At 40.6% G+C, this 24,279-nt stretch overlaps 1 protein-coding gene across 5 annotated transcripts in view; it reads right to left on the bottom strand.

Moving 5' to 3' along the window:
- Nucleotides 1-16,585, bottom strand: part of SNCA (synuclein alpha) — a 61,701-nt gene extending 45,116 nt beyond the window's left edge. Inside the window, exons 1-4 of one of the 5 annotated variants that reach the window (XM_018072939.1) lie at nucleotides 16,500-16,585; nucleotides 14,691-14,836; nucleotides 8,564-8,605; nucleotides 1,092-1,237 (exon numbers count right to left, since the gene is read on the bottom strand). In XM_018072939.1, the coding sequence (XP_017928428.1) occupies nucleotides 1,092-1,237; nucleotides 8,564-8,605; nucleotides 14,691-14,811 (309 nt within the window). In that variant the 5' untranslated portion in view covers nucleotides 14,812-14,836; nucleotides 16,500-16,585. Of the gene's footprint in view, nucleotides 1-1,091; nucleotides 1,238-8,563; nucleotides 8,606-14,690; nucleotides 14,837-15,635; nucleotides 15,722-16,112; nucleotides 16,248-16,499 lie in introns of those variants that run through there. The other 4 variants (XM_018072951.1, XM_018072955.1, XM_018072945.2 and 1 more) reach the window with 4 other exon arrangements.
- Between the last annotated feature and the right edge of the window lie 7,694 nt (nucleotides 16,586-24,279).

Here is a 24,279-nt window from a genome sequence, read left to right as displayed (position 1 = left end):
CTTTTTGCTCCCCATACTAAAGCACCAATAGGATTTGTCAGACACATAGGAATACACTTCAATAATAGACAAGGAAAAAACTAAAAGTTTTTAAGGATTCAATTTTAACAGCTTCTCTGGATGCCAACTGGAAATAACATGCACAATAGAACTTCATGCTAAATCTGTGACACAGTATCTTTATGCAAATACTAAATATTCTTCCTAATCCTATTTTTTCTAAGTCTTAAATGTTCATACAGAAAACAGCACAAAGGGAGGTATTTGTCTCTTCTGGGTTATTTTTGCCTCCAAACAACACTGTACACGTTTTGGAAATCATTGCTCCCACCAGTTGGGGTCACTTTTCACCTAGTGTAAGTGGAAGAACATAATCACAGTGTATCAGCAACAAAAATGTAGTAACACTTCATATTGTGCAAATACTTATGTTCACCTTGGTGCTGGAATAAAAACACCTACAGAATGCTTTACAGGATGAGCTAGAGAAAATTTAATCTGAAGAGCTCAGAATACTTGGAGGCATTTTTGAGATAGTGTCGCTGTATTAATGGAAGATAGAGACTCTCCAGCTAGATCTTGACTTTAGATGTAATATGTCTAACCAGTCAGTGGATTGGTATACCAAATTGTACCAATCTTCAGCTACAGTGGACACAAATTGTGCTGTTAAACCTGAGATTTGCTGTTTGACCTTTCAGTACTAGCAGGTTGCTTTTTAATCCTGAGTTATTGGGAAAAACAGTTACCTTTTCATTTAACTAAACAGTTATTCTACAGTGGTTGGCCTCCGCTAGAGGCTGCCGAGTTCAGAATCATCACTAGATCACACTTTAAACCATGATACAAATTTGCTAAGACATTTCAGAATAGTAAAGTTTCATGCCTAATTCTATTCAAGTTCCCAAATTCTTCAAATCACTCAAACTACAAGCTATAAACAGCAGACATTTTTTTTGCTGTTCATTTGTTTAGCGTAACACAAATGATCCACTGGCAGACAGAAAAGAAAACACTCCACCTGCCCCTCAGTTCACGGAGACCACTCATTGCTCACTTCTTCACCTGGAAAAGACTGTAAATAAACAAACCTGTTTGGCCAACTGATCCTTCTTCACCAAGCCAGTGGCTGCAGCGATGTTCCCTGCTCCTTCCACTGTCTTCTGGGCCACCGCTGTCACTCCTGTCACCACAGCTCCCCCAACATTGGACACTTGCTCTTTGGTCTTCTCAGCCACTGAGGAGAAACAGATGATGGAAAAACACATTAGGACTCTGGGAGCTGTAAGGTTTTCAGAGAATTTTATTTATCACTGGCAGTCCAACATCATGAAAAGCCATAAGGCCATTACATTTTCTGTACCCCAAGTGGATCTTAAGAAATTCAACTATCCAACTGATAACACTGGAGCAGTAGAGGTAAAAATAACCCTTATTTTTGGCTCAATATCTTTCATGTGAAAGATATTTGACATTTTCATTCATGTCTAGTTGTACTTTAGGGAAGAAAAGTCATTATTTAAGGGCCCTTATTATGTTCAACTCACTGTGTTATATATGCCAGTTTGATAATCCATTCCAGTTAGTCCACCAAACACTTGCTACATGGTACAGGGCGTGGAAGACAAGATTTCTTTCATTAGGTTCAAAAGCACTGATTATTCTTTTTATTTTCATTTTTTAGAATATATTTAATTAAAAAGCAGATCTACCAATGCTCAACCAGAGAATTTCAAATACAACCTTTTATCAGACTCTCTAGAGATTTTTACCCTGATGCTGATACATAAAATAGTAATCTACAAAAAGATTGAATGCCAAAGATGCCAAAGCAAACGGGATTAATAGCTAACTTCCAAGCCCCAGGGAAACAATAACTCATTTTGCCTACATATACATCAGCAGTTGCCATTCTACCTTTCAGAATATCACTGGATTCTTTCTGCTCATTCATTCCCAAGGGCTCTTTCTGACAGCAGCTTGAACTAAGAAAAGGAATGGAATGACTTCATGCCTTAAAGTTATGCAGCCAGATTTTCAGCAAAAAACACATTTACTCATCTAAACAAGGGACTGTTCTTCAAAAACACCCATATATTTTTGCAATTCTAACTAATGCTATATTTTCCTCCAAGATAAATTCCCTCTGATCCATAAAATGTATTCATAGCTTTATTTGCATCCTTTTTGAGCACAGGATGGATTCTGCTTGGCAGTTAGGCCACCCTTTTTGAGTCTTTTTTTGGGGAAGTACATGCAAAAAAATTAGACTTTCTGTGGATAAATTACATTTCTTTAATTTCTTGCATAAAGAGTATCAGCCATCCATATCGCAGGGCAGGCAGAATACACTGCCATGATTGACATTAAAAACAACAATTAGGAAAAAGCTAGAAAGGTAAACAATACAATTTTTATTAAAGACCCAAATAATAAATATCTGCTGACTGAAAAAGGATGCCGATAATTTAATGCTCACTCTAAGTGAAAGGGAAAAGTTAGGAACCAAATGAGTATTATCTCTGCTATGGCCAGGAGACTTCATTACAGAGCAGGACGGCAACATCGTCTGAAACTAGTAACAGAGAAAGTCTGTTCCATAACCATACATGCTAATGAGATTAAAAACTTCTCAAGAAATTTTATTGCATACATCCACTACTCTACTGCCATGTTTTTTCCAGAAAAAAAAAAAAATCAAAAGTGGTTTTTGCTGTAAAGCAAATGTTGCCCTCAGGGAAGGTTTGACTTAATGCTAGTAAGTGCAAAAAGACATTTGTTAAGATGCCCCGCTTGATTATTACCAGCTACAGACTACAAAAAGCTCTGGATTCTACACGTAACTAGTTTTTGTAAACACGTATCTTAAAGTGTGTCCTAGTGACACAGTGTATCTTGCAAAGAATGTTAAGACCTGATTGTACATGGAGTCTTGCAGAAACAAGCTGAGAAACATTATGAGATAGAAACTCTCTATTGCTTCCAATATTAATTCAAATAGCAAAAAGAAACCTCAAACAGAGATGTTAGAGTGGCATCTTGCAGAAGTAGATTTAAAAATTCTATTCTCAAAAAAAAAAAAAATATATATTAAAAAAAAAAAAAAAAAAAAAAAAGATGTGCTTTGGGTACATATCAGTATTGCTTTTCAATTTTCCTCTGTCTCATTCATTTTTTGGGAGACATCCTGGGCTGCATCAAAAGCGTAACCAGTAGGTCAAGGGAGGTGATTCCGCCCCTCTTGTGATATCCCACATGGAGTGCTGTGTCCATCCCTAGGGCTCTGACACAGGAAGGACATAGACCTGTTGGACAGAGTCCAGAGGAGGGCCACAAAGATGATCAGAGGGATGGAGCAGGAAAGGCTGGGAAAATTGGAATTGTTCAGCTTGGAAAAGAGAAGGCTCTAGGAAGACCTTGTAGGAGCATTCCAGCACCTAAAGGGAGCCTACAAGAAAGATGGAGAGGGACTTTTTACAAGGGCATGCAGTGATAGAACAAGAGGGAGTGGCTTCAAACTGAAAGAGAAAGTTCAGATTAGACATAAGGAAGAAATTCTTTTCTGTGAAAGTGGTGAGGCACTGGAACAGGTTGCTTAGAGAAGTTGTGGATACCCCATCTCTGGAAATGTTCAAGGCCAGATTGGATGGAGTTATGAACAACCTGGTCTAGTGGAAGGTGTCCCTGCCCACAGCAGAGGGTTGGAACTAAATGATCTTTAAGGTCCCTTCCAAACCAAACCAGTCTATGAGACATTCCATGATTCTATAAATCTAGGTCCTTTCGTTCTGTTCATTTTGTTTTCTATGCAAGTGACATACACTGGTTTGAAAACTCTCTTTTCCAAAACATGTTGAATGGCAGAACACATAAAGGACAAATTCAGCAGGCTCAATGCTGACAAAGGATCACATGCACAGTTGCCCTTAAGCAGACTCGCCTCTTCCGATAAAATGATAAAAGTATGGTTGCACTGTGTTCCTTGTCAGGTCATAATTAGTTTCATTATCTGAAGCTATTAAAAAAACTGCACCTCAAAAGCAAAATACCAAGAAACAGAGTGGAATTGAGAGCACTCTGGATGCTTCAGTAGAAAACACCTAATTCCTGATGCCATTATTAAAGCCATGTTTCTATGCTGTCCTGGCAAGTACAACCACCTACCAAGCACAACTATCCAGTGGCTGCTGTTCCTACTATTAGAATGTTTTGGAAAAGCTCTGCCTGAAGTCTGTTTTCTCCTCTCAGAAACATATTATCCTAGGAAAGGCTTAGTACATGCAAAGTAAAATCAAAAGGAATCAGGCCACTAACACCCTTAATGGCACAACAATAAGATGTTGATAAAAGTAGTAACAAAAGAGGTATATTTAAGATTGCTTCTATTTCAGACTGTTTTGTGATTTAACCCCAGCTGGCAACTAAGCACCACACAGCTGCTCATTCACTGCCACTCCCAGCAGGACAGGGGAAAAGAGAATTGAAAGGGTAAAAGTAAGAAAACTTGTGGGCTGAGATAAGTACAGTTTAATTGAAATAATATAACTTGAACAAATTGTAATAAAAAGGAAAATAACAGAGAGAAAGAGAGATGAAGCCCAAGAAACACAAATGATGCAAATTAAAACAATTGCTCACCACCAAGCAACTAATGCTCAGCCAGACCCGGAGCAGCTGCCCCCCACCAACCTTACCCCTAGTTTTATTGTTGAGCATGATGCCACACAGTGTAGAATATCCCTCTTGTCAATTGGGGCCAGCTGTCCTGGCTGTGTCTCTTCCCAGCTCCTCGTGCACCCCACCCTGGTGGTGGGGTGAGGTGAAAAGCAGAAAAAGCCTTGACACTGTGTAAGCACTGCTCAACAGTAACTAAAACATCCCCGTGTTATCAACACTATCACTGTTTCCAGCACAAATCCAAACCAGCCCCATACCAGCCACTATGAAGAAAAGTAACTCTACCCCAGCCAAAACCCACACACAGACATAGCATGAGAAAGCTGACACGGGAGTTACCATGAAAGATCTCTCATACACCCCCTCAGAAATCAGAGCACCCAAACATCATCGAAGTCACCAGAGTGACTCTGATAATTAGCTCCAGCCTGGTGACCATCCAGCTCTGAAACCCCAGTGACAGGAGAAGAAAAACCAAAATAGGTTTCCAGTCTCACATATTTTATTGCCTTCATTAAGTAGTAAGCAGGGGAAAGCATTAACTATGCACAAACAAATCAGTTCAGAATGTAGGGGGTTGATTCCAAGTAATTAAATTAATCTGAATACCAGGTTGTTTAATGATCTTAAGCCCTTAAGTCTTTGTAGAATTGATACATGCTTTGCATCCCAGTGTTGAGAAACAGGGTAAATCAGCTTCTGCAGAGCTCTGCTGTGCTCTGGCCTGATTACTTCTGTCTATGCAGAGACTGTCCATTCCATTAAATGACCCTGGGACGATGTACAACGACCATCTCGAGGCTAACTTTGAATTTGAAGTTCAAATACGTACTACAGCACGGTACAAAAAATATTAGCATTGAAGTTTTCTTTCCCCTACTTATTATAGGCACCTGGGTAACATACAATATCATTGTGAAACCTTTGGCTTAATTCAAAATGATAACTAGTTGCTTTCAACTTTGAACAATAAAAGTAGATGAAAACTACAGGATTTCTCTGAATTTCTTCTTACTGCACTAAATATATTTTTGAATATCTATTTCAGATACTTGAAGAATTCATTTGCAAAGATGCCATAAATACATTGGTGGTCCTTTAATTTATGCAATTTTTCTGTAAGATACCTGATGGAGTTAAAATAAACACAGCAGGAATGTGTTAACTGTGTTAAGAAAAACAAGAATGATTGGATAAAATAATTCAGCAAAACGCTTGACTGTGGTTCATAACTTGATATTGTGTCTTCACTCACTTTCAGGAAACAGACACATGGTTGAAGAACCAAGGGCTTTTTCTCCCTGATCTATTTACAAATAGTGCTTTATTTTGAATATCAGGAGATGAACTGTAAATATTTTATCTTTAATACTGTTCATTTCTGGACATTTATCCCTGGGAGATAAGCAAGGTAGATGAATTATGCATTTATAGTCAAAGGCCAGTAGACATGTTAATTAGGAAGGCAATTCTAAACACAAGCAAACACCCCATAAAACCAATAAGCAAAGCTGCTTCATCTTCAGAAGTTCTGAGAAAGGGTGACTTCACAAATAACACTCTCACCATATTCCTGTGAAGCACAGCCTAGGATCCTCATTTCACAGTGTCTTTATGCCACTAAACCTGGTACAATCAGGTCACATTTAAAGCAAGAAACACTTCAGTCAAGAATGTCTGGGTTTGGAAAGTAATTGACCAAAGAGTGTATTTAGTTTTATAGCACTTTGAGGTGTGTCAGCTCACAGTTATCTCACCAGCACAGGGTTTTAAACCACTAACTATTCAAAAATAGCTAAACTAGCAAGATTTTGGAACTCAGACAGTAAGAAAGGACTAACTGCACAATTGTGAACACACTTGTTTTGATCTGTGATTCTAGTTTGGATTTGACTGTCTCCAACCTCTCAAACCTTTTTTATTTACATAATAAAATATTTATTTCCCCTGATGCACTGGGGAGCTAATATGCTAAGATGACCAGAATTTGTGAACTCCCAGTCCTATGAAAAGAGACAAGTAGGTCTTTACAAGTGTCTTAAAGGGCAGTTTTGTTATATCAACCTTAATTGCATTGATTTAAAGGGATTTGATTTCTACAGCAACTTCACTGGCATTTCTCAGTGTCTTCATGTTATACCTCCTAGCATGACTACACTGAACCCAAAACTGTTTTCATCTACCTTCTCTGCTGGCCAGAACAACTCTTTATAGACTTACAATTAGTTTTTATTCTTAAAATATGACCCAAGAAATTTCTCCGTTCTTATAGTACCAAGTCCATACTGTTTCATTTTGGATACCGTGCTCTCTAGATTCTGCCTGAAGTCTCCTCACAGTCATATTTCAACCTGAAATTCAACCCCTATTCATTTTCCATTTCCATTCAACAGCCAAACTCATCTCAAACAGTTGAACAGGCCAGAAGGAAGCAAACTGTGGCACAAACCCCATTACTCCCAAGCTTTCAGTGTTTCACTTTGTGACACCCATTTCATAAAGCGCATGAGGAACAATCACTGTTTTGCCTAAAATTGACAGTAACTTTTCCAAATTTTCTGTTCATAGGCACAGCACGTAACAGATGAGTTCTCCCTATGTTTGGCTTTACAGTCTGTTTTGTTCCTTCCAGAATAAAATTTACCATCTTTTCAAACCTGTCAAAAATTCTGTTCATTTACTTAAAATTTCCTGTCTCACTACACATACTGCAGTCAGATAAAGAAAGATACAGTGTTTGAGATCAGTAGTTTCTTCTGGGAGATGGGAAAGAAGTCTCCCACTGAGCTAGTCTACTTGAGTCCTATTGCTTCAGCACGTTTCATCCATGTGCAAATGCCCTTGACTTGGATTCTACCACAGCCCAGCTTGGTGTACATCACCTCTATTAACTTGCTTGCAACTGTTGTCAGTTGTTGTTCCCACATCTGTGATGATATTAGATATATGTGCCTCAAATCTCATTCTACTGCAATCCTCTACTGGTTACAGTAATGATCCCTTTGACTATTTCTCTTAATTGAGGTCTAACAGGCTGAGGTTTCAAATCTCATAACAACAGCACGCATGCTTAGCCAGAGGCTCAACTCTGAAGGACTATCATAGATGTTCTCTTCAGTTTTGTTACTAGAAATACTCTTGACTGACTTTTCAATCGTTTATATGGGCTGTGATATTAAGTACTGACATTTTTATGTACCATTGTTTATCTTTGGCACTGGCTTATGCGAGCACACGTGAATGATACATTGGCTGTACACTAAGAACAAAAATCCTTTTCTACTACCTTATTTGTTTTCTCATTTCTTTGGGGAAAAACAAATTAATATTCTTGAGCATGCATTTTCTTCACATCTCCAGAAGCCTCATATTCTACAGCAGAAAATTACACATTCTATTCAGTGCACTATGGTCAGCTAAGGCTTTCCTGCACTCTGTAGATATCAAAGACTTCCATTCATTTTGCCCCTTAAAACAAATTATTTGTTACTGGTTTCAGTTCATACCTAAAACGATTCCTGCAAATCAATTTAAAATGCAAATTTACTCCTTTTTTAGTGTAGAAATTCTACTGTGAACATACATGTCTGGCATTAATTCCAAAGTCTGAAAGTACTCTTGCTACTGAGAGATTAGGCAGTTCTAAAAAGCATCTCAAAACACTCATAACTGTGACAAATTCAAATCATTTGATCAAAGCTCTGAAATTTGTTTCTTTCCTATAAGCCATTTCTCTTTAGTCATCCCACCCAACCAGCTCTCTCAATTTTCCTATGTTTTTCTATTTTTTGTAAATTGTAGTGCTCTCAAAAAGAATTTTTAACAGCTAAATGGTTGACTAATCAAATGTAGAGAAGAGGTTGAAATTGAGAGATAATTGTCTTACCTGTTGTGACACCATGAACAACTCCCTCTTTGGTCCTGGAACCTAAAAAAAGAACAGTATTCGGTTGAAAGCGCATATTCTTAAGTACTGGTAAAGACTAGGCAGATGATAAAGAGGGATTAATATACAGATTACATACAGTTGCATGCAGTATTTTCTAAGGTTATTAAAAGAAATTAAAGAGGAATTTAATCTAAGGGAAGAGGTAAAACCATCAATAAAGAACAACTGCATGGATATATATTGACTGTGGAAAGGTGAGTAACAGTGGAAACACTTCTGCAGTTTATTTCTTGTACATACTCATTTCCTTGCCATTTTCCTAACAGCCGTACTAAGCCTCTCAGTTTGCAAACTCACATGGATGACCCTGCACAGAAACCATGTTAATGTTGACATCCTAAGGAGGCTCTTGCATGCATTTGGAGAAGATCAGAGCCACAGTTCCCAGAAGATCCTTACAATTTCATTTTACAACACTTGGCCAGATCTCAATTCGCAGGGGTTGACAACCACTACTGAACTACAGAAAGACCTAGAGGTTAAAATCATGGGGAGCTGGTAGTGCTAGCCAGATTTAGACATAAATTAATACAAAAGAGAAACCTTAAATGGTAGATAGGATTTAAATATGAAAAAGCCACTGAAATCAAACTCCAGGTCTTTTGCATCTGGTGTCCTTGTTGTCACAGGCACATGTGACAGCTCATATATGATTTGCAGGCAGCAACCTAGAACTTGTACTAGATTGAGTCATAACACAAGACCTGTGAAAGCAATGTAACTGTCATCCTGAAGACCAAACCGATTTTTGGAACAGATATGTAAAAAAGATCGTAACTCTTTACCATGATGCATCAAAGGGAAGAATTGCTGGTGTTTTCAACAGGAGAAACAAATTAGCACATACTGCTGTTCAAAATCTACCTCCACGCCTTTTTCCCTACCAGACCTCTACTTGTCCTTGTCAGGTTTTAGAATTTGGCTACATTTCAGGGATTAGTATCCATCTGTGGACTATGACACTTAACAATGTGCAATTAAGTATTACAATGACAGAGTTTATGGCTCCTAGTTAATCATCTTACTTAGTCTGCCAGAGATAGGATGACTTTTCTTTATTAGCAACACAGAATTACCTTATTTGTAATGCAACTTTTTGTCTCTGTCATTCAGTATTTGAGACATTATAATTTATACTTCTGACTTTACACTTCTAACATAGATACAATTTTATCTTAAGCCTATAAAAATCATATACAAACTGATACAAGTAGAAATATACTAGAGGAAAATGCACGAGCAGAAAAATATTAGAAGAAAGAAACTTATTGTTATAATAATACAATTAAACATTGAAATAAAATATAAGTTCATTCATCAACATGTCCTACTGGCTACTAGTGCCAATTTATGGAACTTTAGCCATCTATTCATGACACTATTAGATTGATTACGGCATTGAAATGGCTCTGTTAGCCATGAGCAACAGCAGAATAATAATCCACAACAAATAAAAGGGAAAAAATACTGCATCAAGTAAAATGACATGTTCCTTCAGCTAGCTAATGATGAGGTTAAACAGCTGAGAAGTATTTTCTCCCTTTATTTTAGTTTTCTCTTTAAAAAAAAAGGTTGTTTTCTCTCACTGAAAATATTTACCAATGAAGAATCATAAATTTCATTAAATACAAGGTGTTAAGATCTAAAGATTTGTTTTAGGACTTTGGTTCTCAATCTTGTGGTACCGTGAGACCTGAAAAAGCAGGGCACTGTGAACGCATGCTGGAATTCAAGCCTATGACGGTTCTACTGACTTCTAGAAAGAGATTAAACACCATTGCAGGCTTACAGTGTCTATTGGAATGCCTAATATTAAGCATATGCTTTTAAATGCATTGTTAAACCTGGTCAGTATCTCATTCATCTTGTTGAATTTGCAGTCTGCAAGCCGAGCTATTAAAGACATGGAAACCTGTGAATTATCAAGCACTCGGTTCCCTGAGGCCAGTAAGAGATGGATGGTATGACAGAACTCCCTGAGGACCTCTGCAATGCATACAGCTCCAGAGGGATCTATGTAAGCTGATTCTTACTTCACTTGCCCTGACGTAACACTGCTATAACCACAACTCGTAAAGAAATGCTCTGCATTCTCTGTTAGTGGAAGAGAGGCTTTTCTTTAATGAAAACTCGGCTCATAGACACATACAGAGCAGGGATATGTATAGCCAAATCCATTAATTGGCAAACAACCAGCTATTTGGTGTTCCAGATCTTACAGCATATGTTAGAGCTCAATACTACTTGCCCCACTACTGCACATTTTTGCATGCAAGTAGCTGTTTCTGCCATCCCAGCTACAACAGCATCTAGAAGTACATTAGGAGCTGCCAGAACAGGCCTATAAATAACAACAGCTTAATTCAGTAGGGTGACTTCTGGCTGGCAATGAAGGAAAGCTGGTTGTCCACATTGTATTTGAGAGAAATTAGCTGTCTTTCATTCCCAAAACATCAATAGTCTTGTTTGTGGTATCCTGCAAAACAAGAGGAATCAGAGTAGGGATAATATAAAGACCAAGAAACCTAACTCTGACCTAAACTACTTAGAAGCAATAGTAGTACATGGTAATGCTTTTTTTCCTAGCTATAGTACACACTTGTGTGAGGCGAGGGAGAAGCCAAAACAGAATTTCTGCCTTTTTGCAATTATAAAAAATACCATAGACTCTCTTCATAATTTATTATCATCACTATCATTATGCCAAAAAGAAGGAGTGTATCAGCAGTTTGGAAATACACTCATTTCTGGACTATTTGAGAGACCAACAGACTATTCACCTTACTTAATCAGAGTTGGCTAAAGACAGGTAGACAGAAGCCCAAATTAGGGGAAGGAGAAATTAACATCTAAGGAAAATGGTTGCTTCCAAGTCCTGAAGCCCATTATTCCACCACACAGGTCTTGAGTCCCTCAACTACTCTGCTGGCTTTTCTACCATCAAAGGAAAACAAGAAACCTCATGAAAAGAGAGTGCAGCAGAGGAATTTGGATGGTCTTGCCAAATAGGTCATGACTGCACTGTTCTACTCTACGGCCATGTGCCAGCACAGGGAGTAGTAAACAACTCATCTGTTAGCAACCCTGCAGCTGATGAATTATTCCTTTGTTGTGCTAGTGTATGACACACCAAAAATGGACTGGAAACTTCCATTTCTGAGCATTGAACATGCACTGAAGAGTCAATTGAGCAAAATCTTCAGCTCACTGGTAGCACACAAAAAGCTCAGTGGACATCTGGAACACTAAATCACCAAGAGTATGCAAATGCATCCTTCTTACTCTCAGTTCCTGGTTTCAAAGCAAGTGGGGGTATTGCCACTCACTTCCTCACTGCTTCACACCAACAGCTCTTGAAGGATACAGAGAGACCCAGTTTTAAACTTACAGCAAACGCAAGCAGCACAGGACTGCTGAGCCTCAGTCATCCTTTCTAAACAATGATCAGGCCCTTGCTTAACATCAAGAAAGGTTCTGATGCTGCACTTGTATGAGTCAAGACAGAGCCACTGATTTCAGCTGGTCAATGATGAAGCCCATCAGCTGAGGAATTTGGCAGGAAAGAAACCTCAAAAAACAATACATGAAAGTATAAAAACACATTGTAGACTGTATTGAAAAGTATCTTGAGTACTTTAAAAGAGGATAAAGACAGTGGATTGAGGGAAGGAAAAAGAGACAGGGAAAAAACAGATCCCCAGTTAATCCTTTACCAGGTAGAATTATGTTATGATCTTTCACATAATAGTTAACAGCAGCCTGAATAGGAAGGTCCAGATGTTTTCCATATTTACTTCAATTCCACTCATTCAAGTGAGAGACCATATCATCTAGGGGATCTGGACCAAAGACTTTGCATCTTCTTAATTCTCCAGCAGTAACTGAAGGCTGAATGTTATGAAACTAAAAACCATCAACACGTCCCTCTTAGCCCAGTGCTGTTAGGTTCTTTTTTACAAGATGTCAGGCAGCTTTCACAGTATAATCTGGCTATGAAACTCAAACCTGAAAACCCAACGATAAAGGGAGGGGGAAATCTTCAGGAGGTCTGCCGCATTGTGCTGCTCCTCTCCTCTGCTCTTAAAGGGGTTTCACCACCTTTTGCACTGAAACCATTACCAGCCTACAGAACCAGAGATTATCACAATGGCCTTTGCTAACGCTGCACAGGAGAAGAGCCACCTCTCCTGTGTGCCTGGGAAGTAGACAGAGAAACACCCAGCTCCCAATTTACCCCTGACCCTACGTGATCCTGTTGAAACACCCTGCAGGTATGGACAAGCACACAACTGTACATGGGCTGCCAGAGCTCCTGGAGACAGCTTCCAACCAAAGGCTTTTTTACCTGCACAACAAAGTGTGCATACAGCTCCTTCCTTCTGAAAAGGAGGCATCTGGCACGAGAACGATCATCCACCATTACTACAGTCACATGCACAAGTCCCTATCATGGCTCAGGGTTCTGCTGTCCTCAGTCATTTATTCTTGAAAAAAAATAGCAAGCCTGCCCTCCAAAGTTCAACCTCAGCAAAAGCGTCTCTGAAGTCAACAGGAAATCTGTTGCCTTTGGGAGCAGAACTAGGTTCAAATATTATTACGGTTTGGAGAACAGGTCAAACACAAAGATTAATTCAGCACACAATGGAGGTTTCCAATACAAAGAAATCAATGACCCCAGAAGCATGGTCAGCACCACAAGAAAACAAAATAAAAGAAAGCCTCGCCCCTGAAAAATGACTCCAACATCAAGCACAATTTACAGTGAGAGAACATCTGTTTTGGTATCTTGAAAATGAGCAGATGCTCATTTTAAAATAGACTCATCTTACAATTAGTGTTCAAAATAATTGCCATCCCTGTTGGCAAGAGCACTGAGCTTTGCTATGGCTCAACATGCGAGAAGTATATTCCAAATGAGTAGTCCACACTATCTGGAGCAGAAATAATTTCTCACAAACTGGCACTAGCCTGCAAGGGTGGAGGGAATCCTAAAAAGACACTGGAATTGCAGCAATCTCAGTGCTCCCATTGAAAAAAAATGCCTCCGGTTTTCAGCTCTGTTTAACTTCTCTCTGCTATGTGTGCACATCTCCCTTGGCACACACAGCATCCATTACAGAGCTGAACTGCTACAAAATCAGCAAAATAGAAAGGACCTACAGAAAAGGCTATGTTTTCCCCTCCTTTATATTACGCACTAACTTTATTTGAAAAATAAGAGAAACAGATCCATAATTACTTTTTTTAAAAATAACCACTTACTCCTATAGTCTTGGTAGGTTATTTTTCTGTGAATTTTTCATGGCAGCATTTGCAAGACAGTCCTCTAAAGCCCAATACTTGCTAAAATAAAGATGACTATCATGCATAAAAGTACCAATCTAGGATTTGAAAAGAATTTTATCCCTGCCTCTATGCAAGACTTTCATGTCCTAGAACGACACTTAATAACTGCTTTGCTACCTTGGGGTCTACCTACCCTACTCCATTAACTGTAGCTGTTCTTCTTGGAGAAGTCATGGAAATGCTAGGAATTTGCAATACTAAGTACAAAATATGAAGTTAACGTCAAACGATGAGGACATGACACTTTGCCATACAAAACATTACTGTCAACATGCCAATCAGTCAGCCTGTCTAATCCTCAATTCCTGAATTAACCTCTCAATTGTCTTCTCTTAAAATCCTATTTAAACTCCACATTCTATAGAATGCTGTCATATTACCTTCCACTTCAGCTTTTATATTTTTTTTAATTTATTTTTACTGTACCAACTTCTTGAATAGAATAACCAGCCAGTGACCTGTACTGCAAGGCACCTCATTCAGTCTGGTGTTACAGATGTGGCTCCACAGAGCAGTGACACATGGCCAGCACGTGACATAAGAACTAACATTAAAGAACTGGAGCTCAGGAGGCACAACTCTCCTCTTGTTTGTTTTGCAATGGTCTCCTATGAGTGATTAGGGTTCGGTTTTTTTTCAGAATACTAGGTCTGATGAGGATCCAGCAGTGAATGTCTGTGTACACCAACCAGCGTTGTGGTCTCCGCTGCCCACCTACCCACATAGAGGACTCCCTCTTTCGTCTTTCCTGCCGCCTCTGCCACACCCTGCTTGGTTTTTTCTGCTGCTGCTACGACTCCCTCCTTTGCCTTGGAAAGTCCTTTCATGAACACATCCATGGCTGAAGACTTTCTTCACACAGCTCTAGAGAAAAAAAAAAAAAGACAGTACACTTTCAATAAGATTTTTTTAAGTCTTTTATCCCAGAAAGGGGAAAAAATTATTCCAACTGAATGGGAACACAATTACTTAAAAATTATATTATTTATATGTCTATATTATGTAGCTATAGGAAAGAGATATCCTGTTTCCAGAGAATCCTAAGAGAGGTTGCCAATAATGCAGTACTGGTTGGAAGATGGATTCACTGATCTGAGTCCCTTCCTTGTCTAACAAGGCATCATTCCTTCCAAAGGATGGTTCCGTTCATGTGCTAATCGCAAGATTTAGCCCTGCATTTAATGATACTCCACCTCTAATTCAGAAAAAAAAAAAACAACTTAAAAAACCACCAGCAACTTAAAAATCCCCAAACAAACAGACCAACCTGCAAAACAAACCACATTAACCAAAATCCCTCCTGAATGACAAATGTTCACTTGTTGTAGGAAATTGCCATTACAACCCAGAAGGACTGGAGCAAATAGAAAATGCTGCTTTTCCAGTTGTTCAGCATTTTGCACACAGTCCACGTCCCTCTTCTGGAAACTGAGCTTTCCTGACTGGGTTCCTTGCATGCATCAGGACCGAGAAAAGATTTTACTAAAAAGCAGAAGGAAGAACGCAGGGTTTTAAAAGCACTGAACTAAAGCCACCGAGTGAGTTCCGTGGCAGCTATGCAGCACAGCGCTACTCTGAAACCACTAAAATAGTAATTAAAACCAAAAATTAGTGTCCCTTCAACAAATACATTATCAATATTCCTTTCTCGTCCTCCACCCACACAGACAGAAGTGCTGCCTGTTATCTTTTCTTCTTTGCCAGAGCCTGAGTAGGAGGAATGGATGTCTAGGAAGGCATCTGGGCTGTCGCAGCTTTCTACTAACTCGTGACGAGCGTGTGAAGAAAGGCAGTGTTTGTGCTCCAGCCAAACTGCCTACAGTACCTGTCACCCTGGGGATGGCGAAGGGGTGCTTTATACAGAGAGACGGGGCGGAGGCAGGACCCAGACCGCGGGACCCTCCGACTCCTCCATCGAGGGTGTCCCCAAACCCGTACCCAGGGCAGCACCGCGACCACAGGTGCGGGGGCACCTGGGGACCGCGGGCGTGCGGCACCGGGGTGTGTCACACAGCACACAAGCACCTGCAGAGGGAGGGAGGGAGGGAGGGAGGGAGGGAGAGAGCAGGGCGCCGTGCCCATACAGATGTGCAAACATACATATACGTACATCCATACATACACATAGAGGGGCACCTACCGAGCAGGGCAGGGCGGCGCTACCGTGTGGGCACCCACGGGCTCCCGCGGACACGCCGTCGGCACAAGGCGGCCACGGCGCCCGGCTTCTCCTCCCTCCCCCGTGCCCACACGAGGACGTTCAACAGGAAATTTATCTATATAGAGAGATAGATAGATAGACAGACAGACAGATAGATAAATAGATAGATGGATAGAGAGATGGATAGATGGATAGATAGATGGATAGATAGATGGATAGACAGATGGATAGACGGATGGATAGACGGATGGATGGATGGAAGGATGGATGGAAGGATGGATGGAAGGATGGATGGAAGGATGGATGGACACAGACAGATAGACAGATATTACATATATAGATATAATTATATCTATATATTCATACCCACATACGCGCATCCCGCACGGCTCCACAGACACAGCTCAGTCCCGGCAGCACCGACGCGCAGCGGAGCCGCTCCCCCCACGCCCGAGCGCCCCCGCGCCCCCGACCCCCCCTCCGCCCCCGGGCCGGCGGCCGCCTGCGCCCCTGTCCCGCACTTCATTCGCCGGGACCCTCCGCCAACCGCGACCGACCCGACCCGTTCCGAGCAGGCGAGGCGCGGGGACGGCAGGGCGGCGGCGAGCGCGGGAAGCGGCCCGAGGGACTGCCCCCCGCTCAGAACAATCCCGAGCCGGGGGGTCGGGCCCGGCGCCTGCTGGCACTCACCCCGGCAGCACCCCGCAAGGCGACGAGTGGCCAGGGAGAGGCGAGGCGGGGGGCGGAGGATGCGCCGCGGAGAGAGGGAGGAGAAGGAGGGGCGAAGCGCGAGACACCTACCGCGCTCCCCTCCCGCGCACCCGCGGCGGGTGGCACGGAGGAGCTCGCCCCCCACCCAGCCTCCTAGCCGCCCACCCGGCTTCCTGGAGGCTGAGCTGGGAGCACTTGTTCCATCGGCGCGTATCTGGAGAGGATCGAGAGGTAAAAGGCAGACCAGGCGACTTGGACCCCCCTGGGACTCCGGACACCCACCACTCGTTCCAAAGGCTGGACGACCACATCTTAGGAGAAGTGTAAGGAAGCTGTTGATGGTGACTGCAGTACTCCCCTGTTTCATTCACCAAAGCCATAGAAAATCTCCCCAAGCATCTAGTTGCTTTTTCATCTACTTCCAGATCTTTGACCCTAAATGACTGCAGTTCAGTGTGACTGTCCTCACAAGATCCATGAGCCTAGCTCATTTTTAAGCATGGGAGGTGTTGGTCTTACAAGTGTAATTTGAGCCTATTGTAGACACACAAAAATTTTCATCCCAGGTGGAGACCAGTACGGCAAGACTTGACTGACCCCTACACCTCTACTGGCATTCTCCACCACACGCTCCATGTCCACTGCCACTCAAATCTTAAACTGATGCATAGAAGTCACTTTCTCCCCAGAAAGGGAAAGCTATCAAACTTCTCTATTTTAGTAACAGAATTTAGGCATGAAAAGCCAAGACCAGTAGGAGACAAGGCACTAGAACAGATGGACCTTCAGCTTCAGTACATCAGTTCAAATCCTGCAAGACCTACAGAAACAGTTTGGGTTTTACTGCACTCCGAAAGGAGAAACAGAACATGGTATAGAAGAGATACAAGGCTGTGAGCTGCAAAGAGCATCTTTCATCCATCATCCTGTGCAGACTGCTCATGCATCCCTGGTTTTATTTTCATTCTGAACACGAAGTGTAGCATCTTCCTCTTGTCAGGTTTCTTCATAAGCCTTAATATTTCTGTACTGTTTGATCAACTTTCTTTTGCTTCATTCCACTAGTAGTTTTAATCAACCAAGCATTAAACAACAGATTTTATTTCTTTGTCTAAGAATGTGCAGAGTGACAATATAAATCATTCCCTCACAATTCTGCTCTCAAGAAAACCTTAAAAAAAAATTACGTAAGGTAACTCATCTCGTTCATCCCGTGTAGCATATTCATAGTTTGTAGTGCAAGAACTAGGTATGGTACTATTTTCTCCCAATTTGGGGAGAGGAAAACAGGTACAGTTTCAGGCAGTAAATAAAATTTAATCAAAATCATATTCTTTCCACATTTTGTTAACTGGTTTAGCAATTTAGGTATGCAAACTAGCTCACTGAAAGCCATTCCTTCAGTCACTTTCTGCTACCCTGGCTGGTAAACATAGACCCCAAATTAGAATTAAAGTGAATATTGCACTCCTTATGTAAGTATTATCTTCCAGATTTAAAGACAACTTTTGTTTTTCTGGCATGCAAGTGACTGTGAGCATGAAATGTTGCTTTTTATTATGCTGATATAAATCTGGATAGACTTATAGTATTTAATTATATTAGCAATAACAGAGAATCCAGTATGATAAATAACCTCGTACATTTATGGCTCTACTTCCAAAACTTTACGAAGAAGAGCTCAGATGTTTGCAACTCCCAGCTTTTCCAAGGATTCTTTTTTTGCCTTATGTTTATCAAAGGCAGGAATTATGTTCCTCTGTTAAACAAAGTAGCAGCCTGTCTGTTGACAAAATCATACAGCTAGGAACAGAGAGGTAAAGGCAAGAGGGATTCAGTTGCCACAGCAGAAGTAAAGCTTAAAATTTCATCTGTAGTATTCAAAATAGGCAGCTGTTAAATTCTAAATCAGAGGGTTAAGAGGCACAGCAAGGAAAAAAAGTAGGGCACAAATGTTGACACAAGAAATTCTTCATTTTGAAAATGGATGGGACTTAAGTGGAAAACAGAATTAAATATGACACAGAATTGGCATTGTATCTGCAAGGCAGTTTCTATTTAAACCACATTGTCTACAACAGCTGGTTGGGGTTTTTTTTGTAGGTTGTCTCTTCAGTACTATTAGTATCACAGTAAGTTCTCCCCTGAAGCCTTTCCTGTCTGAAGAAGGGATAGTAGCAAGCAGATTGCATTTAAAACAAATCTTTATTTAATGACACTGTTTACTTTGCATGAGCATCTAGAGCAAAAATCAATTAATTAGTAATAAAAACTCCCTCAATTCATCTTGCCTTGCAGGCTAACTTATTGGTTTAGTTGCTTGTGATCAAGTACATCTACTTTATTAATATGAAAAGAAGAATTATAGACAATTGAACAATGTTGCAGAATTTACTCTCTCTGGGTTAAAAAATTCAAATATAAAACTATTCATGTGGAAACACTGTAAAAGTGTTCCCCTTGAACACAAGTAAATTGACAGCCTTCTCCTGTTTATTCAAAGAGTGACTCATACAGGCTCCCTGTGTTACTACGGAACTGATAGGTGATGTTACTCAGAAAAAAGGTACCTTTGAAAACCTCAAAGCTGCAGTATGAAGGGAAGCTATCTTAGGAAAGGCTCTTGGTAACAGGTAACACTGATCATTCCATTGGAGAGTCTTTCTACCAATTGCAGATATTCTGAAAATGCTCTTAATTTGAGAAATACATTAACTGTGTGAAACTACAATTTTTATGCAAACCTATTTTAGTCTTTGGATTTTTTACAAAACTGTGGACGACCTCAGAGGCAACTGGGAGTTCAGACCATTTTTCAAAAATCTTGCATCACAACGTTTGCATTTCTATTCCCATTTGGGTCCCTCTTTGGACCATTGCTGTCATTACTGACCATACTGTAATTACCTGTGTGCACAGGCCATTTCTGAGAAATCAAAAACATGCTCAATTTAAAAAAAAAAGATGAGGAAAGCCTCATCCTTGCTTATAGGTAAGCCTGAGGTTTAGCAGACTATTATCTTAACACTTAGTGTACTCCTAAGTGTCATAGTGTAACACGCCGGAGCGTACATAGTGTTCCATGATGTTTACTCAACTGGAAGTTAAGGACATGTATTTAAATATTCATGCAATTAAGTCACAGTTTACCATTTCAGAGTTAGTTTCCCAGTGAAAACATTCTATTTATTAATTTGAAATTAATATTCATTATAATGCAGAAGTTGCCATTTCCAGTTCATCCCTATTGCAAAGATTTCTGCATGTGAACTGTTTTGATAGATTTAACTGGGTGATGGCTGTGGGCTGGATTATTTGATGTCCACTATCATGCCCTGCAACTATTGCCAAGAGACACAAATAGAACTGCCTTTAGGCATAGAGACTTTCATCTCAGGTCAAAACCAGAGCAACAAACAGAACATGGAGAGCACAGACTCACAGAATAGTTTGGGTTGAAAGGGTCCTTAGAGATCAACTAGTGCTCCATGAGCAGACCTAGCTCTAGCCTTTACTCTTGTTGCTTCTCCTCTGCTTCTGGTTTACCTGCTTCTATCTGACGTAACATTCTTTCTCAGAAATCTCAGTTCCAGCTCTTGTATTTGATATAGCCAGATCAGACAACTTGTCTAGTCCTTCCTGTTCTCAGCTTGTGTCTGCATGCAGCACAGCATGTACCATCTCATATCTGAAAACTACAGGTCAAGCCTTGTTCAGCTTCAGGCCAGAACATGTCCAGTGCAGGTGGATGCATCAGAGATCTAACCAAGGAAAAAGTGTGTGGGTGGAAACCGTGGAAGAAGAAGGGCTTCTTCCGTAAGTCTTCATCATCATGGCTAGGCTTTGTGAACGAAGATTTTGGGAGGGCTCTACCCACATTTTCTACAAGCGCGCTGGTGGCTAAAAAGGCCAATATGAGACAGGCACGTCCAGTTGCAAAAGGCACAGCAGAAAGACTCCTTAGGTGGTACATTCTGCAGGGCACGATTATTTCTGCGTTGTCTTTTCTCCTCAAGGGTGATCCTGCAGGCATTCTCAAAAGCATCAGCAGCGTTATAGATGGGGTGTCTCCAGACCTCCTGATTGGAGGCCAGAGTAGACCGGTTATGTTGATCAATATGGCCAAGGCTGAGATGTTGTTTCAGGGAGTCCTTCTATCTCCTCTTCAAGGCTCCTCTCATGCAGCAGCCGGTGGCAAGTTCACTATAAAGCAAGATCTTAGGGAGGTGGTGGTCCTTCATCCTGGAGATGCGCCCTGCCCAGCACAGCTGTGTTCTCAGCAACATGGCCTCAATACTTGTGACTGCTGCTTGTTCTAGAACAGATGTATTGGTCACATAATCTGACCAGTGGATGTTTAGGATTGTACGAAGGCAGCGTTGATGGAAGCATTCTAGGAGTCGCAGGTGGTGGCAGTAGATTTCGCTGAATTCCAGGCTAATCTTCAAACTAGGCTTGATAACCATTCCACAGATTCTACAGATACCTCTCCTGTAACACTCTGGCACCAAATTAAAAACAGCATCCTGCAGTCCTCTGAAGAATCCTTAGGGTTCTTCCTCAAGAATAACAAGGACTGGTTCGATGAAAACAATCAAGAGATCCAGGAATTGTTGAGGAAGAAGAGAACCACCCACCAAGCACACCTTGCACTGCCATCCTGTCATGTAAGAAAAACAGCCTTTCGCATTACGTGCAGCAAGCTCCAACAGAAACTCCGTGACATCCAGAACAAGTGGTGGATCGGTCTAGCTGAAAAAACTCAATTATGTGCAGACACGGGTGATCACAGAGGGTTCTATGAAGCCCTGAAAACAGCATACGGGCCTACATACCAAGTCCAAAGCCCTCTACTCAGCGCTGATGGACAAACACTTCTGACAGGTAAAACCTCCATTCTGAATCGATGATCTGAACACTTTCAGACCCTTTTCAGTACCAACCGTGTAGTTCAAGACACAGCCATTCAGTCCATCACACAACAACTGGTGAAGTATGAATTGGATACTGCCCCCACTTTAGGAGAAACCCTCAAGGCCATACAGCAGGTGAAAATTGGCAAGGCAGCTGGGGTTGATGGAATTCCACCTGAAGTCTGGAAACATGGGGGCCTTGCACTCCATGCTAAATTTCACAAGTTTGTGGTGTGCTGTTGGGAACTAGGTGAACTACCATCAGACCTTTGAGATGCAGTCATCATCACCCTATATGAGAAGAAAGGTATTAAATCAGACTGTTCAAATTACTGTGGTATTACTCTACTGTCCATTGCTGGCAAAATCCTGGCAAGAATACTCCATAAGTCTTAACATTTGAACAAATTAGGCTAGAACTGAAAACATATCTATAATAATGTATATCTCAACTGAGGTTGCTTAACATCAAATTCCTTCTTTCAAACATAAACAATAAAAACATTCTCATAAGAAAAATTCACCACAATATTTTAGCATAGGTAAAGCAGATTTTCTCCTCGAAATCTGTTCAGGCATAGCTCAGACATTTTGGGAGGTTTAGTGTATGTATATGTATATATTACTACTATGTTTCTGTCCGTGGCAATAGGATTGAACCTAGATGATCTTTAAGGTCTCTTTCAACACAAACCATTCTATGATTCTATGTATTTGCATAGACATATGTGAGAGAATATTTACAAGGTGTATATATATAAAAATGTTTTAATTGATACAGACATATATGCCGAAGTACCGTATTGGAGGTATGTACACACGCATGTACATATACATATATATATATATATATTTAAGGAAGATTGATGTATGTCTCTCATTTGGTAGATATCAGCTCAGTTACACTAATCTTGGCATTAATCACCAGATAGAAGGGTCTCACAGCTTTATACCACCTCTGTTGCAGACAAACCCTGCCAGACCTTCACCTCTTTTACTTGCAGTCACGGATGAAGCTACAGACCTATCACATCTTTCATAAGCAGCCGTAACATTTCATTAATTAATTAATCTGTCTGGGCTAGGAATTCAGTGCTGAAGGGCAAAGAAACTCTGTCTGTTTCACCTGGAACCTTAAGCGAAGCTGTGCTATGAAAAACAACATCTTGAGTGCCAAGGAGGCCATCTGGCAGTATGTTTCTACTCAGAGAAGACACCCAGTACATCAGAAGAGGCTGTGACCTAAGGGTGCCTGGCAAAATCAGTGCTGATTGTTCTTTAGGATGTTTCCTGTTATGTAGCACAGATGGGTTGATTGTAAGTGAAAGAAACAATCGTCTTCCTCACATGTGATGCAACATGTTATCAGCGTCTCATATAACTGATAATGCTAATGCTAGAAAAGTGGGAATCATCATGCAGAGTCGGGTCTGATGCCTGTCTTGTCCCAAAGTCTGTTTGAGCGAGAGGTCAGCACCAGATTTCTCCAAGGTCAATGATAAGACGGCATACTCTAATGTAGCCTGCTGCAGATATAGGTATCTGAGCCAGTGCAGGCACAGCACATTAATTACCTGAATGGCAGCATTTCTCGAGAGGTACACCAGGAACACAGCAGCTTTAATTAGATACTGAAGTTAGTCACCAGAAAGCTGTTTAAACAAATGGAAAACCCAAATAAGAGCATACTTCATTCTATCAAACTGTCTTCTTTCTGTACTTTCTAAGGGAAAGTAGGCATCACATAAAATAGAAGTGACCATTTTCATTCAGATTGCACTTTTGGCATCAGAGGTATTAATAATCCAGAGGTGATAAAAATATGAACAATCCAAACACACAAGTGCATCTTCACACTGCAAATGTTTGGTTTTTGTGTTGCTCTTGACCAAGTTTTCTTTGTTGCTAAAAGTCTGTTATCCGATACATTTAATAAACAGAACTTACATGTATCTGATATTCACTAACATTTTCCTGGCAAAGTGGAGAATCTCTAAATGGAGATTCTCTGCACCAAAAAAGGGGATTCTCTTTTTGAACATTCAGCGTGCGCAAATAAAAAATATGTAAACAATAATATATGGAATAAGTACATAAAGACTACATAGCTTGGGGATTGTTTGGGGTTTTTTCCACATTAACCCAAAGGGAAATCATAAAGTCTTCTCCAGAAAAAACAACACGAGTCTCTTCTCATTTCTCTGATTCCAGCTTGCAAGCTTCCCAGCCAAGTCAGTCCCTTAGATACCTTTTGCTGGTGCTACTCCAGTCACCAAAAGCTCATGACATGGTCGTCAGTTGTCAACACTTTTTTTGTAACACCAACTACAGATCCAGTCCAACTCCCATTCATGCTGACATTAAAACAGAGATTGACTCAGGGGAGCAAAAAATAACTAAAGAAATACCAATATGAGAATATTATTAGCACTTCTGATTTCTTTGGCTTCATTATTTATTACACGGAATCACTTACTAGAGTCCTATCTTAGTGCAATTTCCAACCAACAGGCCTGTACCTC

The sequence above is a fragment of the Manacus vitellinus genome, unplaced genomic scaffold (genome assembly GCF_001715985.3).
Source record: "Manacus vitellinus isolate BGI_N305 unplaced genomic scaffold, ASM171598v3 scaffold_0_pilon, whole genome shotgun sequence".
Classification (NCBI taxonomy): Eukaryota; Metazoa; Chordata; class Aves; order Passeriformes; family Pipridae; genus Manacus; species Manacus vitellinus.
This window is presented reverse-complemented; position numbering and strand designations above follow the sequence as displayed.